Raw genomic sequence first — 18,803 nt, 5'->3', positions numbered from 1 at the left:
AGGTTGCTGTGAAATATCTCGCTTCAGGGTGAAGAAATAAACAGACAAAGCAGCCAGAAAGAAAGACCTTCTGTATTTCTGTCATCATATTTTATAGCTTCAGGGTTTTACAACATCCTCAACCACAGTTGATTCAAAGGTGTGGCAGAATACCTATGAAACAACCTGAGTGAATCATTACAATTACAGATCGTCCAGATTGTGTTTGAATGCGTGCGCCAAGACGTTTGTGTGGAATTTCCCAATTCCAAGTCTTGTTTGAACTGAACCAAGCTACATCTATTGCAAGTTTTTAAATAAAGGATTCAACTTTGTGCAAATATCTATTTTTTAAGGTACAAACTTCTTGTTGCACTCACTTGTTGAAGATTATACCAGCAATTAAGCTTGAGCTTTAATGCTGAATAATGCCTGAAGCTTCTTCTCAATCAGGGTTGGTTAGAATTGTAAAGGACTCGTGTGTATGAATCAGAATCCTGTGGGGAATGTTAATTGTTAGGTAAATGTCCTTGCATGTCAATTCGGATCTATTTCACTCAGCTGGGCATCTAGAAGATGACTGATTGTGGGTAGTGTGGGTGGGAAATCCATGCTGTTGGATTTAAAGTCTATTCAGACCAAGTCAAATTTGAGTGAATTTGAGTCTGGCTTGCAATCTTCCTTATCAGTTCATACTCTTAATAAGTGTAAAAATGCCGTAAGTATACAATAAATATGAAGTATATTTTCGCGTAGTATGATCATTAGTGGAAGTGATGAGCTTTAGTGGGAGTGTGCTTGTGTGTTGGTAAAGTCATCATCCTGTTGACTGCTTTTTCAGCAGAGCTTGAAGGAGTTGCTTTCTTTTGTGTGTGTTCCATGGTCATCCAAATGAGCACTCAAGCATGGACAGTCGTTTGGCAGAGACAAAGCTCATTTTCTGTCTCACCCTTTCTCTCTTCCACATCTATCGTTAAGCTCCTCTGACTCTATTTGATTCAACTTCATACCCTGCTAGCCGCTTGCACACACACACACACACGTTTGTCTTTGTCGTTCTTTCTTCTCAGCCAAATATCTACAAAGAAAAGTTTTATTTTTATAGATGTCCAACATTCACCAAACAATTTCTGCACTCACCCTCAGTTTAGTAATCTTAAACCTGTACAAGTGTACGAGTTAGTCTTCAGCGCTAAATTAATCCTTTGCAAAGTTCAGTTTAACAACCTTAAATATAATTTATTAGGTTGCCAAGACAAGAATTGCAATTATTATTGCTCATACTTGTGGTGAGAGATATCAATGCTGATCTATGGGCCACTCTACACCGACAGCCCCGGGCAAGATGAAGAGAGCTATCAGTTTTTCCTTTCTCTCACCTCCTATATTAGAGCCTTAAGCTATCCAGCTAGATTCAGGTGTAACAGATTAATGATGAATGAAAAATAAGGCCAAGAAGGTCAAATAAAACAGCCTGAGTCTGTGAAAAGCACTAGTTTTTTCTTTGTCTGTGTTTAAAAGAGTAAGTCTCCTTTTTCTCACGTAACCCTGTTGAGGCTCCATCTAGTCCTCTCGAGTTTGTTAAAGCCCAGCAGAACAAGTTAAAAAGACAAGGAACCAGAACTGGCACTATGCACTATTCGTATGTCCTTGTGCAACATACTTGTACTTTGTAACTAAACATGAATTCTGAGTTGGCTCAAATGAAGTTGGAGTGAATGAGACTATTCTTGAAATGTTTGCAACCTGAATAAACACCGGATCTTTAGATTTCTTAACCAGCTAGGTATAATCTAAAAGTTCTAGGGCTCAAGTTTATTCGGATCGAGTTTTCAACGCCAGGAGCCTCCCTGTTCTGTCAGGAGCAAACTTTGGCCAGGGAGTGTCATTCACACACCCCACCTGCCTGCCCTCAGTAACGATGAGATCACTCGGCTACTGATAACATTACATGTCTTTTCAGGCAAGCCAATCTTTATTGACCTTGACCAAGCCTACACTTTATTCAGTGTGATGCAATAAAATATAAGTAAGATACAATAAAATGTAATGAATCATTCTGCAGCATAAATTATGCCACACCTTTTCACACTAGCATGCATGGCCTGGATGATTGTAGAGATCACAGTCCAAGTGCTTCTTTTGCTTTCTTACTCTCTTGCCATCATATGTGATAGATTCAACTGCTCTTTGTATGCAGACCTGCTGTTTGCTCTTTGATGGCCTCCACCTCTTCTTCCTCCCCCATCTCATTCCTTTATGGCAGTGAAACAGAGTCTTGCCCATCTGAATAGGCAGACTGTTGACACAGCTGAGTGCAATGCAGCACACATGTGAAACGTCTCTAATGTTTTGTGATTGCTAGGCAGAGAGCCGAACAGGTGACTCTGGCTCAAAGCAAGCAAGTTTAATAAAGGCCTTGTACACTTAGAGCACCAAGACACCTATATAGGAGGTATTAGATTCCCACTTAAATCTATCAAAGCCACTTACCTGTTTCTAAGGCTACCATTATCATAGGCAATGCATGATGGGTATAGGATGTTGTGGCTGTGAAATGTAGAAAGGCTATTTAAAGTTCTACTTTAGGTTTTACACCTAGAGAAAGAAAAGTGAATTGCACTCAAATTTTTTTTTAAATCATTTCTTTATTTTAGGTTATACTTTGTTTTACAGTGTCCTTATTACAGTGTAATTATACATTTAAATAGTGAGTAATATGAATGCAATCATGCATAATTTATTGTTAATACTATAGTAAGTACATGTACCGTATTTGTCGGACTATAAGTCGCACCTGAGTATAAGTCGCATCAGTCCAAAAATACGTCATGACGAGGAAAAAAACATATATAAGTCGCACCGGACTATAAGTCGCATTTATTTAGACCCAAGAATCAAGAGAAAACATTACCGTCTACAGCCGCGAGAGGGCGCTCTATGCTGCTCAGTGTAGACTACAGGAGCACTCTCGCGGCTGTAGATGGTAATGTTTTCTCTTAGTTCATTTCTCTTGGTTCATGTCAAATTAATTTTGATAAATAAGTCGCACCTGACTGTAAGTCGCAGGACCAGCCAAACTATGAAAAAAAGTGCGACTTATAGTCCGGAAAATACGGTAAAGTGTAACAAACACACCATAAAATTAAGTGTTACCTTATTTTATTAAATAAATATATATTGATAATTAGTTTCTTCATTTTTATGTGTCTTGCAGAGTTTCTTTAAGATTTTCTTTTGTTATTCTCAGGTGTGATCCGAACACAGGAACTGCTGGACCATGAGACCGTACCTCACTACTGGCTGACAGTCTACGCCACTGACCATGGTGTGGTCCCACTGTCTTCCTTCGTGGAGGTCTACATCGAAGTACAGGATGTCAATGATAATGCCCCACAGACCTCTGAACCTGTCTATTATCCGTCCGTCATGGAGAACTCGCCTAAAGATGTCTCCATCATCCAGATTGAGGCGTTTGACCCAGACACCAAGTCCAGTGAAAAGCTGTCCTACAAGATCACTAGCGGGAACCCCCAGGGTTTCTTCAGCATCAACCCTAAGACTGGTGAGTGTTTCAAAGAGCTTTTCATCTTTTCATCTTACAGTCCTTCTAGCAGTCGATTTGAAGACACTAAGGTTGACAGAATTTATAAAAAATGGGCTCAAATCAGAATTAAGGCAGATTTAGTCGACATATAAATAATTGTCGACTATTACTTAATTGTCGACTATTTTAAATGATTTGCCACACATATTGATCAACTACTACACTAAATTAAAATGATTACATACCAGATAACATTTTGCATTAATTCATGATTAACTTGAATGCTGAAATTTCAGGTTCAAAAGTAACTTTTTTAAAGAAATTGAGACTTTTTATACAGTAAAGACATTTCTAATTAAAAAAAATTAAAAAAAAAGAAATATATATATATATATATATATATATATTTATTTAATTTTTTTTTTTATAAATGTTTTTTTTAACCTTCTGTTTCTCAAAAAATCCTGGAAAAAAGGTTAAGCAGCTAAAAATATTCAGGCTGTTCAAAATTCAGCTTTGCCATTTAAGGAATAATTTCTGTTTTAAAATATGTTGGAAATAAATGGAAAACTGTTATTTTAAATTGTAATAACATTTCACAGTATTACTGTTTTTACTGTATTTTTGATCAAAGAAATGCATCCTTGGTGATCTTGGTAATCTTAAAGTCTTATTGAGCCAATTAGTGAACAGTATGGCAACTAACAGTAGTTCTGTTAATCATTTATTCAGCTGACAAACAACTCAGCGATTGATTTCCTAGTCAAGCATGGTTTGCAGAGCATATTCTGTTCAAAAGGGCCATTTTTATGTCATATTGACCTACATCAGTACAGTGAAAATGGTCCATCAGAGCATTCATCCATCAACAGGATGCATTCATACAGTAAGAGATAGGTTAGGTACTGTACATCCTAATGCTCTTCTGAGATTCTTTGCATGCCATCAGTCCCAAACCTCTGTTTTTTATGTAAATCTACTGAAGCATAAGGCTCAGTGAATAAGTTTACGAAGGCACACTCGCCTGCTCTCAGATCTACTCCATGTTCTTGTTTTCTCACCATGTCTCTCTCTCTGTCGCTTTTCTCTCTTTCTCACTCTCTTCATGGATCACTGTGTACGCATATGGGGTTTGCTAAATGGACCCACACTGAATATTTTATACAGCTTTGGTTCCCCCTCCTGGTGCTCCCCTCCCCCATAGAGAAGAACATGATTTTGCAAGCATACAGAGGAAAATAGGTATAAAAAGGTGCAGACAGCAGACCCAGAGGCCGGGCAGCGGTAGAAGACCTTGGCTTGAAATGATTCAAACTTCAAGTTCAGGACTTTTCAGAAACATGTTAGGTCACATTACCTAGAGTCTGCAATATCTTCATTGCTGTCTGAACTTGTTTTAGTGCTAAGAACAAATAACTTTTAACTGAAAAAGACTGCCAGGGCTCTACAATACTACAAAACGACTGCATGCGACTGTGAAAAGGTATTTAGGAGCCTTTGAAACTACTATTTGTGATGTTTCTTGGAAAAAATATTTATGGACCATTTGCTCTACATTCAATCTCATTATTTCCTTGGAGATCTTGTTAAGATTTTAAAGAGATATCATTTATGAATGATCTTTCCTATGGGTAGATTTCTTGGAAATCCACAAGCTTTATATGGATGGAGTGAGTATGTGCATCAAAAAAAGCCCACTGAACCTGAAAGCAATCAGTCTGAGAAACTGGCCCTGAAGTTTTATTTGAGTTGAAGGTTTTGTGGCTAGTCTGTGAAAGTTGGTAGCCATCCTCTCACACAGTGTTTTACTGACTTGTGTGGTCTTTTTTCCCCATGCAGTTACATACACAAATGTGAAGGTTATTTTTGCTAGCAGTGGCCAATGAGAGTTTTTAGACCAAATAAGGGTTTGTCCTCCAGCAGACTAAGTTCTCTCAGTAACGGTTCCACATTTGGATTTGCTCCAGGGAAAGAAAGAGGGTGGGGGGGGGGTGGGGGGGTTGTGATAGAAAGAAAGAAACAAAAAAGAGAGGAAAATTGAGGCAGTCTGACTTTTTTAGTAGAATATTAACCATTCCGGGAGTGGAGGATGGATGTGTGGATTTACCATGAAAAAGAGATAAGACTTGTACTCAAGAAAGCATGTTTTTGCAGCACTGCTAGTTTTAATTCCTAGTGTTCAACAGAGATGGTTCAGAGAAGGTCCTGAAATATTTTGTCATCTTGCAAGTGCATATCAGATCTCACGAGGAAGGGCTCTGCTAAGCACAACTGATCTTGTTCAACCATATTGGTATGCAATGTAGACGGTACATAGTTTTTCAAAAGCACAGGGTTCTCACCCACCCAAACACTTAGAGACATAATATAATATAACTGGAAGTAAACCGGGATGGGCCTGTCTCTTCAGATAACATACAGCTGCACAGCATGTCTGTAAATGAAGAAAGTTCATTGGAGGAGATCTTTTTTAACTGAGATGTTCCATTTATTCAGCCAGTTACAAAAAAAGTCTATGAAAATATTAAAGTTCAGCCTCAAGGAACTGTTGCTATTATTAACAACAACTAAAACTATTATATTTGTCATTAATTGTAATAAAGCTGTAATAAAATAACATATAAGATCAACCTACATTAGAAATGTTGTCTTGGCAACTAACTCAAATAAAATAAGTTTTAGTTAAAATACTAAAAGAATTAAAACAAAAACTGAAACTAAATAAATTAAAGCTTAAAAAAGCAAATGTAAATTAGCCACATAAGAATTAGTGAAACTTAAACTATTATAGTATTCAAATTATATTAAATTAGTACTGTCTAAAGGTTGATTGGTTTGGGTGCTTGAATTTACTTTATTGCAGATTTACACAGGCTTATCGTGGGTGATGAATGAACAAGATGATGCTATCCCTGCTTTACTAAGCATTTCACAATAACTGGGAGTATAAGCCATTTAATCAGGATGACTTGCAGTACTGTTTGTTTGAGCTCAGAGGGAAAATGAAATATTCCATGTACTAACGCTAATGAAAATGAGAAAAAACAGACACTAAACAGTCTCAGAAAGAAAATGAAATGTTTCAGTCACTGCTTTTTAAGAAATAAACAAAATAGCTGCTACCTCTAATAAATGAAAAGTTTGGTTCGGAATTCAGTGGCTGTTTCAAAAATGTGGGAGACAATTCTACACTAGGCTTTGAGTGTACAAAATGTATTATCTAAATCACTCTCTTTGTCTCCTTTAAAAAAAATCAACATATGAATTTAGCAAATACAGGAAATAGTAAATCCAAAATATCATGATGTGAATCACAGGTCAGAGTTCACTAGACTTCAACTTTGGAACATAGATGACACTTGCATGAGCTTTTGTATGAATGGAAGTCAATGGAAGGAAAAGTATTGTGTGACCGCCCCTTTTTTATAAAGTTAAGGTAAGGTAGCAGACAAGCTACCAGCATACCAAATCCTGGTGACCTTTCATCTATGAGAATTTTCTGAAGCAGAGCTCCAGTAAGAGATCCCCACTAAATCTTTATACACGAGTACCAGCAGCCCTTTTGTGTGTACTTGTGTGAGAGAGAAAGAGTGTGCAGATAGAAAACAGTATTGCAGACTATGATACTTTAATAGCTATTTCAACAATTAATAACTTTCTTGGAACACTTAAAAGTACTTCATGCGATATGGCTCAAAGCAATCAAGCAATTACCTCATAAACTTTATCACAGGTTGCAATAACATAATAGCTACCTGCGTTTTTATATTTTTTCAGAAACAAGGTTTGAATACTCCATTGAATCTGGAGTTAATTGTTATCACCACTGACCTCTATTATTAGTATTTAATTTTCATGCCCAAAACGTCACGCCTGACGATAAAGCAGTTAAATATACAGCAGGCCAAACCTCAGTAATTACATGCTCAGAAACAGCAGAGCCCTGCACTGGCGTGTCTACAAAGCTGCCCTGCAAAAAATAGGACCTGTGGGAAGAGGCAGAATAAACTTGTTTGTTGGTTCGCTGGTAGATCGGTGAAGAGCACATCTGCAGTCTTGGAGTTTGATTGTTTATTTGTCAGCTGACATTTTTGTCTGCTTGGTCACAAAAGCACCTTAGCCGATATTGATGGTTTGTTGGTTGATTTATTGTTGGTTTTTTAGTTGTGTGGGCTTTGATGAGTTTCCTTTTTTTCTTTTGGCAACAGTAAACAGGACTTAGTGCTGCTTTTGTGTTTCACTGAAGGGAACATGTCATGGAAAACAGGATTTTCCTTTATCTTTTGAAAAGCATTTATTGTACTGTGTAGACACACTTGAATGTGCACAACACAAAGCCTCCACATCAGTTCAGTACACCCAATTATAGAAAATAATATATAAAACGACTCTTTCAAAAACAGGCATAATTATTATCTTGACATTTGATATATGCTATTTATTTATTAGTCTATTTCTATAGATAGACAATAGAGAGGTAAATAAATCAAGTAGTGGTCAACCGATATTAGAAAGCGATAGCCGATATACTGTAAAGCCGATATAATTTTTTGTATTATTGTTATTAATATTTAAGGAATTTGAAATCATTTGACAATGGATTAAAAAATAAATGTGTAAAATAAACACACTTATACTTTAGATGACAAAGTATTTTTCATAAATAAATACATATTTAATAAAAATATAATTAAAAAGGAAGTAACCACTGTACCCAACAGGGCACTCAGTATTCTGGGAAGTTTGTGTGCATTAGGAATCACATTTTTCAAATACAGCCAGGGTAACACTCATTTTACATACAACACACAGTGAAAATATCATGAATATGGCAGCGGGCAAATGCATAAAGCACAGCATAATTTGATATCATGAGTTTAAAGTTTAAAGCATTCAGTTAACACGGACACCATCACACACGATGCTAGATAAAAATGCACACTTCACAAAATCTCACAGCTGGAGTTTGCAAGGTTTGTGAAATTAAATGTAAATTAAATTAAATTAGTCTTTCAAAAATTTGTTTAAATTATATAAATGCGTATTTTCTTAATGCTGATGGCAAACGGGAAAGTATTATGTTTGCCTTTCTATTCCTAATAATATATAAAAAGCAGTCGTTATAATAATTTCTGTATACATTAATTCCTTTGTTTAACCGTTCTATCTGATTATTAGACAGACTTCTACCCGTATTAGATAAAACTGTTAACAACGACAGTAAACAAGAGGGAGAGTGTGAGCACTGTGTGCTCAGGCACTGAGCATCAAAATAAAAGTCCCGCCTCGAACACATCGGCCAAGTAGAAAAACTTATCGGCCAATGCCGACATTAGAAAAATGCCAAATATCGGCCGATATATATCGAACTTGGCGATATATCGGTTGACCACTTAAATCAATGTAATACCTATATTAATTTATATGCCTCTCTGTTTATTTATATACTTACTTATCTCTGTTTGTGTATTATATGTGGCTGGATGGAAAAGGTAAATAAATCAATATCTATATTAGTTAACTAGTTAATTTATTTAAATGTCTGTTTATTAATTTACCTCACAATTTATAGATAGATAGATAGATAGATAGATAGATAGATAGATAGATAGATAGATAGATTAGATTAGATTAATTAATAATTTTTTTGTCTTTATATTTGTTTACCTGTCCTTTTATTTATCTCTTTAACTTTAGGATGAATGAAAGAGATCATTTATTAAATATTTTCTGAAAACAGACAAAAATAAAGGACTTTGGTAAAAGACAGTCAAGCATTAAAGAATAGCTGCCTTAAAACTTATAACATCTGAAGACTGTAATTTTCTCTGACACCTGTGTTCCACAGCCACACTAAACAAGAAGCACTAGAATTTTCCAGGGAGATACTTGGCGGAGAAACAAAGATCCCTGTTGAATTAGTGTTTTGTCCTAGAGCTGCATTCACAGATATGTTGAGCGACTGTAGCTGAGGATAATAACACACTGCTGGTGAACGGATTGTTCCCGTCTTTGAGTCAGGTCATGCAAAAGGTTAACCTGCTCATACTGACCTCAATCCCTTCTGCACAGCTCAGTTAAAGTGAGTGTGTGGGCATGATCTTGCATAAATATGGTGTGTATGTACATGAACGTGTTTGTTACAGCATAAGAGTTCATGCATTAGCTTGCACATTCATCAATCTGTCACAACTTAATTTTTTCACTTTCTCTGTATCTTTAAGGCCTTTCCCAGAGGCCTTTGCTTTGTGTGAGGAGTATGGGTGGTTCCCTAGTCTCTGTCTTTTCCTTTGCCCTTGTGAAATGCTTTCTCTCAATGACTGCACAACGATTTTTTTTTAGCTCAACCAAATATGCAAGAAAGATTATTTTTGTGCTCTACCTGTCGGTGAAATTAACCTGTCTGCCTTGAAAGCTGTGTTCATCCTGGTTTTCGAAAGCACCCAAGTGAGTTGGACTTCGAATGATGTGATAAAGGAAAAGGCTTTTTGTGAGCGGATGTATTTGTACAAGTGAATGTGACTACTCGGTTTTTTTTTTTAGAGCGGAAGCACATGTGTAGAGAGACAGGGATCAGATATCAGTATATTCTTCATGACAACAGCATTTTCAGCTTAAATGTATAGTTCACCCAAAAATTGAAATTCTGTCTTCTTTTACTCACCCTTGTGTTATTGTGGAACATAAAAACATAAAAGTCATTGTGTTTGACTTTCTTTCTTTTGTGGAACATAAAAGATATTTTGAGTGATGTCACTATGTAACACTGGAAGTCAATAGCTCCGATTCTCAAAATTTGTATTAATGTCATTTGTGTTTGCAGGAGAGAGAAAGTCATACAGGTTTGGAATGACATGAGAATGACATGAGAGTGAGTTAATGATTTTTGGGAGAACATTATGCTTCTCGTACATGAACAAGTCATGAGAAACTATATATGTTAATTCTGTTTTTTTTTTTTGTCTCATTCGCTATCATGAACAAAATAATTTAGTCAAAAAAACGATGTAATTTTGTTGACTAGGTTAGAGCTGATATTTAGTAACTCCATTAAACTTTACCAAAAACAATTTTTACTTACTTTTGCCATGTGGTCAGTGCTGTTTTTGTTAACTAAAACTATAAAAAAAAATAGTTTTCAGTAATGTGAAATAGAATATAATATAGAAAATAAATATAAATAGAACATAAATAATGAATAAGTTGATGTTCTAAAATTATTAAATGTAAAACAAAATGAATTAAAGCAATATAAAAAAATTAAATAAATTAATTAAAATGTCAAAACATAGAATTAAAACAAAATAAAATGTAAATTATTTTTTATACATTTTTAGCTGAAAATATAAAAGCTAATTTAAATATACTATATATAATATTATATAAACAATATTAAAATAACAGTGTTCATTGTGGACCTTGAGTGTGCTGGTATGTGAGTATGGGAGTTATTTCTTTAGCTGGCAGGCAGAAAGAATTGTGCTCAGTACAATGCTGACAGCTCTTGTTCTGGTGTACAAACTACACACACATTTCTGGAAATCTCAGATCTCTGGTTTAATACCTGATATCTGCATTAGCTCTCTCTTTGTCCTCTTACCAGAGTAGTTTAAGCTCACTCTACTGACAATATCAATAGCACTGGCTGCTGGGATAGAAATCAGCTCAGGTAATTAGAAGTCTACGAGCCACCTCTGTGCCTTTGAGCTCTGCTCTGCTTGTTTAATTGGAGTGAAAGGAGGATATAGCTGCAATGATTCACAAGACCTGCTTTCCTCTCCTCTCTACTCCTTTCCACATCTTATCAACTTTCAGCAAGCCCCTGTTTTTTTTGAGAGAGAGAAGAATAAAGGAGAAAAAAAATGTGGGTTGTTATACAACAATACCATGTGCTCTTTTCAAAGGGTTCAACCCAAAGCAGGGAAAGCATGAAAGGAAATGGATACTATGTCCAACGACTTCCTGTCGTTTCCTGGCTTTTAGGCTCCCATGGTTGGCACGACGCACAAAAGGTTATTAAGGATAGAGCAAGGTGCAGAGGGAAAAAAACAACACAAATCAATCCCCCTCCCTCTCACACATTCCTTTGGATAAAGTTGCAGTGTTTTAGAGGCTTGTGAAGCATATCCACTGACACACCTGTCCTGTTTGTTTACAGATTTCACACAACAGAAATCTCCTTGATATTCAAGCCTGCCCAGTGAGCACACATCCATGAAAACGTTTGACCTCTGACAGAATCTTTGCATATGTAACATGGGTGTATAATAAAGAATGTGATTTGCCATTGTATAGAGAATCTTGAGAATATTAATGTTTTCCCCCCAATTCTAAAATAGCACTTGACTATTTGATTGAATGACCCTACATGTCAACCTCTAAATCAACCAATGGTATGTTTGGGGCGGGACTAACTGCCAGAACAATTGAGGGGTAAAGAGATGACATATGGACATATAAGACAACCCGGAATCACCCTGGTCCTTTGATTTTGTGAATTTTTAGCTAGTGGATTATTTTGGAACACTATTTTGGATCAATGGGGAAAATAAGCTTTATAAATGTATGATTCTCACATACTGTGTTAATCAGGATAATATGCATAAACACAACTTTTATGACTTTTGAAGCCCAAATATAATCAAAAGTAAAAAGCTAAATCTATAAACAAACTTCACCATGGTCAAATGACTTTAGCATAACCATCACTAAGCTTCCAATAGCTCTTTCAGTTTTTTAAAATCTAAAAATTACAAAAGTTTGAGTTAAAATAGTTTGCAAAACAACAAGATAAAAGCAAGTGAGTACTAGTGATTAGATGACTTCAGGACAATGGAAGCTGGGGCTGGGCGGTATATTGAGTTTTCTTTATAAGCGATTCGATATGAGGCAATACCGTTTATAACGATATACAGTAGTTTAATACGAGCGCTTCTGAAAATATAGCGAGGACACAGACTTAGCTGCTGCGGAGGAAGTGCCTAATCCAATTTGTTCTTAACATGTGACAAGCTTCATATTAAGTCCTTTAAAAACTCGTAAGACATAGTTTATAGTTTTGTTTCGCAGTAGTTTAAGCGGCTTGGCCCATCAGACTCTCAGACAGAAAGGCTGCGTGTGCCTCTGACTGAGACAGTCTACTCACTACTCAGTCTACTCACTCTGTTTAATGTGCTTGATATGTGCTGTCTTCCTGAATGCATAACTTACATAGCACAGGTATATCCTCCAATTGTAAATGTTAGAAAGTCATGTAAAATCAAGTGCGTGAGCTTTCTGCTTTGGGATTCTTCGATAAACTTCAGTGAACGAGCAACGCCTCACACATGCGCGCCAAACAGACAGAGCTTCATTTAAATAGGAGCACTATAATTATAATCACATAAGCAAGTCTATTTTTATGATAGCACTGACTGTAAAGAGACTGCAATGGAATAATCAAAATAGCCTAACACAACTCTTTTTTTTTTTTTAGTTTAGTGAATTTAACTTCTGCTTTAAAAGCCTTATTTTTGTTTTTAGATTGTAATGTTACAATTTTAGAATGAAATGTGATTTTAACTCTTTTTTGCACATAATATAAATGCTTACATGGTTCCAATGCTTACATGGTTCCACTGCACACCACATGGTGGTGTGCAGTAAAGATGGCGTCAGGTAGAGCAGGTGCAGCTATAGCTCTCTTAGCATATGGATTAGTTTTAACTTTCCTAAGACCAATTAGTACCAATACATTTTTAAATTGTGTTAAATTTAATCCTCAACATCACTATGGGAAATTACTCCCGAACAACATCGACTTTGGATACGGGAGGCATGTTTTAGCAGTGACTTTTATTTTTCCATCCTTATACTATCGGGTGAAGAAACACTCAAATCCGCCTGCTCGGCTTCGACATAGTGATGCGTTAATTATTATATTCTGTCTACTATTATCCGGAGATATTCATCCGTGTCCCGGTCCTTTTCACACTAAAATGGAACAGGACATTTCCATCATGGTGGATACGATACACACTTCAACTGTCTCACAGGTACGCACTTGTTGTGGCGAGTTATTGCGTGATTACACCCAACCAACTAACCTCCCTTTTCTGGCGCGGCTGGCGTTGCCGTGTTTGTTCGGAGCGTTGGCGCTGGTGTCGGGGCCGCGGGTTCTGGTGTTGGTCCGGCTGGGCTGTCGCCTGGGGGTGCCTGTCTGTGTTCTGGTCCGTGCTGTGTTGGGGCGGACCGGGAGGATCGCGTCTCGGAGGGTGCTGCTGTGGATGTCGGGCTTGCCCGGGACGTCGCTGCTGATGTGGGGTGTGTGGAGTTCGGGCGGCCCGCTGATGGCCGGTTCTGTGGCCCGCCTTGTGGTCTTCGGGGGCTGCAGGGAGCGGAGTTGGGCTCAGATGCTCCTGTGGGGATCTTTGGCTCGGCGGGGTTGTCGGTGGGCTCGCTCGTGTCGGCTGAGTGCAGGAGTGGAGGAGATGCCGATCCGCGGAGGACTTCTGATCTCATTGATTTGAACTTAACATTAGATAAAATACGTGGAGTCGGGACAAAGATAAAAAGTGTAAATAAGAGAGTTATTAATCCAGCAATCTTAAAAAATAGAAAATGGAAAATATTCCGAACCCTTAATCAATCTAGAATAGTTTGGGATCCTAAAGCTAAAATGAAGGGTCTCTTAGGTGGTCATCTAAACATAAGAAGTATTAGATCGAAAATTGATCAAGTTCATCATCTCTTACTAAACTCAAATTTAGATTTCCTTTGTTTATCAGAGACTTGGCTTAACGAAAATGTTTCTACTGCATTAATTCAGGTGCCTGGTTTTAATGTTTTTAGAAAGGATCGAGAAGGTTCCAAGGGTGGTGGAGTAATGATATATATAAAGGATAGTATTCAGTGTAACGATATCAAGTGGGTGAATTGTGAGGAATTGGAATGTATTGGTTTGAACATTGTCTTATCTCCACAAATGTCATTTACTCTCATTGTAATCGATCGTCCCCCCTCTTCTAATTGCAGTTTCTATGAAAATTTTGATACTTTACTGAAAGAATGTAATTTCAACAAGGAGGTAATAATTATGGGTGATTTTAACATTAATTGGGAAGATAAATCTACCAGGAAAAATCTTAAGCAGATTACTGACAGTTCTGATCTTAAACAATTAATTAGTGGACCTACACGAATAACTAATTCTTCTAAAAGTCAAATTGATCTGATATTTACTAATAGACCTGAGCGAATTCTGAAATCTTTTAATATGTTAACTGGTCTGTCTGACCATAATATGATTCTGGTAACTAGGAAATTAACTAAGAAGAGGTTTAGCCCATTTGTTAAAAAATGTGAATTCTTTGGGATACCAAAGTATAAACAAGAAAATTTTAAAGGTGCTATTCAGCAGATAGAATCGGGTAATCTATTATTGGGTATTGATTGTGAGGAAGATAGTGAGATTTTTACAAAAAGATTAGGAAATATTATTACTGATTATACCTGTAAATTTAATCATAGAAAGAAAAAGAATATGGTCCCGTGGATAAATGTAGATATTCTGAATGTGATGAAAGACAGGGATCATGCTTTGAAAACCTCACTTAAAACTAAATTGAGTAGTGATAGATATCGATTTACTATGTTGAGGAACTCTGTGGTAAAGAAATTTTAAAAAGCTAAAGCCGATTTCTTTCTCACTATGATAGAAAAAGCAAGAGGCAATCCTAGAATTATTTGGAATCAGTTAAAAAAAATAACAGGCCAACAAAATAAAGATAAGAAAATTTTAGAACTTAAAGTACAAGGAAAATTAGTAAATAATACAGCTGAAATGGTAGAGATTTTTAATTATCATTTTGTTGATTCCGTGGAAACTATTACTCGTTGTTTTCCGCCTGCGTATACTAATGTCTGTCCAGTTACAACAGTGGAGCCTGTTTTTACAATAAGGTCTGTTAGTGACTCTGATGTTATGAGAACAATTAGATCTCTTAAGTCATCTAGAGCAAAAGATAAATATGGTATGGATGCTATTATGCTCAAAGAATCTAGTTGGACTCTAATTAAACCTATCAGTAAAGTTATTAATCTTTCAATTTCACAGGGAAAATTCCCAAGTGTTTGGAAGTCAGCAATTGTTGTTCCAATATTCAAAAGTGGAGACCCCCTTTCTATTGATAATTATAGGCCAATTAGTATATTACCCACCGTTTCTAAAATTATGGAGAAACTAGTTGCAGAACAGATTAGCAGTTATTTGAGTAGTAGTTCATTTTCAATGCATCCAATGCAGTTCGGTTTTAGAGCAAAATATTCCACGGAAACCGCAAATTGTTTTTTTATAGAAAATATTAAAACTCTATTAGACAAAGGTGGTGTAGTTGGAGCAGTGTTCCTTGATTTAAAGAAAGCCTTTGACACCGTTAATCATAGAATCCTTATGTCTAAGTTAGCTTGTTTTAATTTCTCATCACATACACTTAATTGGATAGAGTCATATCTATCAGATAGATCTCAATGTGTTAGACTACACAATCACCTATCTAATGATTTAGGTATATCAACTGGTGTTCCGCAAGGATCTATCTTGGGTCCAATGCTTTTTGCTATGTATATAAATGATTTTCATCTTTCATGTCCTGGCACTAATATACAAATGTATGCAGACGATACAGTGATTTATATACATGGTAATAGTCTGACACAAGTTGCAAATGAACTTACGAATTCTATGGTTAATGTGTCGGCATGGCTAAAAGAGAATTGCTTGCAACTAAATGTGTCCAAAACAGTGTGTATGTTTTTCTCTAAGTCTAACAGTATTATTAAAGAGCCGGATGTTTATGTGTCAGGGGTGAGGCTGCAGGTAGTGCCACAATATAAATATCTGGGAATACTGATTGATTCTAAACTTACATTTAAAGCTCACGTAAAAAAGGTTTGCAAGCAGGTTAAGTTTAATCTCTATAATTTTAAGATTACTAGAGATAACATGTCATTAGAAGCAGCTAAGATGTTTATGTACTCTATGGTTCTCTCTCACATGACTTTCTGTTTATCCACTTGGTCTCAGGCGAGTTCAGTGACTTTAAAACCATTGGAGTCCTTATACAAACGTACACTCAAGGTCCTTGATAAGAAATCGGTATATTCTCATCATTGTCCAATACTGGAAAAATATAATTTATTGAGTTGGGAAAACACGATTAAGTATGCAAATGTATGCTTGATGTATAAAATTATTTATGGTTTATCTTCTCCCCCTCTTGGTCAGCTAGTTCGTATTAGAACAACTGATTATCGCTCTACAAGAGGTGCATTAAGACAAGACTGTATCATACCACTTAGACGAAGTAAATTTAGTCAATCTGCTTTTTCTGTTAAAGCTGCAAAAGAATGGAACACTATTCCAACAACTATAAGAGATCTAGAAACTTATGCTTTATTTAGGGCTCAATTGAAGAATTGGTTAATCAGTACTCAGATCTGTCATCACTAGAATCTTATATCTGCGTATTAGATATAATATTGCTTAAAATATTATTACATCCTCTTATTGTTTGTATTTTGTTGCATTGTTTTTAATTGATCTTAAATTGTTTAAATAGATTTTTTTATTGTATTGTGTAATTATTAAAATTTCTATTATGTATTCTTAATCATATTTTGTTTAGGTTGACTTGTAACATCTTGTCCAGGGACTACGGATGAAAAATAGCCCTTGGCTAATTCTGGTACATTTACAGGAATGTTTTTATTAATGTACAATGTCCCTGTCAAACTAAATAAATAAATAAATAAAAATAAAATTAACTTTATTTGTTTTCATAGCCCTTGATATGTATTGTTTTGTTGGACAATATTGGGTGGTAAGTGAAATAAATAGATATTAAATACAGACTTGTTAAATACAAATACAAAAACGAAAATACAGAGATATATATCCGATATCGCAAATCAGTTCAAATCGCAAATCAGCCAAAAAATATCAAGATATTAAATAAATTTAAAAAATGTAAATTAAAAATTTAATTTTACATTTTTTTATTTTTTTATTTAATTTTTAATTTAATTTTAAATTTAATATATCCGATATCGCAAATCAGCAAATCAGATCAAATCGCAAATCAGCCAAAAAATATCAAGATATGATTTCATCGCCCAGTCCTAATGGAAGCAGAAGGTCAAAATACTAACTTATTTTTGTTTTGGGACTTATTCCTGATTTTCAGTTTTAGGACTCGAACATTGTTTTTTGCAATTGCTTTTGGTGCAACTAGTTGCACAAAAGCACTTCATCCTTAAAGGACAGGACAGATGTAGAAAAAAAAATACAAATCAATGCTGCAGTCTTAATGCGAACATGACTTTGAACACACATGCTTACACAGAGGTGGGAATGCAGTGATTTGGTGATATAAATCAAGATCGTCCCAATGTATGAGTGAGCCGTGAGCTCTGAATACTCAAACCAGAAAGAATGTTTTGAAAGAGACTTCTCTATCTGCCAGGGATTTGTCTCTCTCTTCCTGAACCACGCTCTAAATGGAGTTAGTACACCGAATAAAGTGGAGGTCTGAAAGCTCAGTGTTGGTAATCTCAGTCACTCTCAGTTAGGAATTTCCTGCCATCAGCTGCCCCATTTCCAGGGGCCTTCGGTTGCTAAATGCGGAGACTCAGCTGAATCCACTTGACAAGACTGATGGGATTTATTCAGATGATGTCTGCTTTATCCGTCAATGTGTTTGAGAGGTCCTAGTTTGTGAAATGTCTTGAGACGTCATCATTTAATGGACTCTATAATTACAGAATACATACCGAACACTTGCAAAAACAATGTTTTTGGGGAAATTACATGTTCAGTTCTGTTCAAGGCCACTGGTAAGACTGCCCAAACAGAATTGGGAACCTTGAATTGTAATATTGCTACATCCCTAGTACTTGCCACTGTTGCTTATGTCATCTTCAATTGTAAACTTACTTTAGGTCACTTTTACTACAAAACACTGTCCATGTAAAGGCCTTTAACAGGTCCTTCATATACTATTTCATGTGAATATACTCATTAGTTAGTATAGTATTAGTAACAAATTTATGAATAGAATAATCTGAAATCATACAGCATTTGCATGCTTTTGGCTTGTCTACATATTTGTGTGTGCGAGTGTGGCAGAGTGTCTCTAAGATAGGCTCTATTGAGTGTTCTGCAGGAGGTTAATGGTGTAAGGCTAATGTGAGTCTTTTTCTGATAGACACAAACCCAGCAAAGACTCCTTTCTCAGCCTCA

The 18,803-nt window shown here is 36.0% G+C and overlaps 1 protein-coding gene across 8 annotated transcripts in view; it reads left to right on the top strand.

The window, feature by feature from the left end:
* Positions 1-18,803, top strand: part of LOC132142254 (protocadherin Fat 1-like) — an 87,627-nt gene that overhangs the window by 19,422 nt on the left and 49,402 nt on the right. For all 8 annotated transcript variants that reach the window (XR_009434036.1, XR_009434035.1, XM_059551986.1 and 5 more), the window contains exon 3: positions 3,230-3,544. Coding sequence is in view for 6 of the 8 variants with exons in the window: in XM_059551986.1 (XP_059407969.1) it covers positions 3,230-3,544 (315 nt within the window). In the remaining 2 variants the exon portion in view is untranslated. The remainder of the gene's footprint in view (positions 1-3,229; positions 3,545-18,803) is intronic.

This window comes from Carassius carassius, chromosome 6 (assembly GCF_963082965.1).
Source record: "Carassius carassius chromosome 6, fCarCar2.1, whole genome shotgun sequence".
NCBI lineage: Eukaryota > Metazoa > Chordata > Actinopteri > Cypriniformes > Cyprinidae > Carassius > Carassius carassius.
The sequence above is the reverse complement of the archived record's forward strand: the minus strand, read 5'-3'. Positions and strand labels throughout refer to the sequence as shown.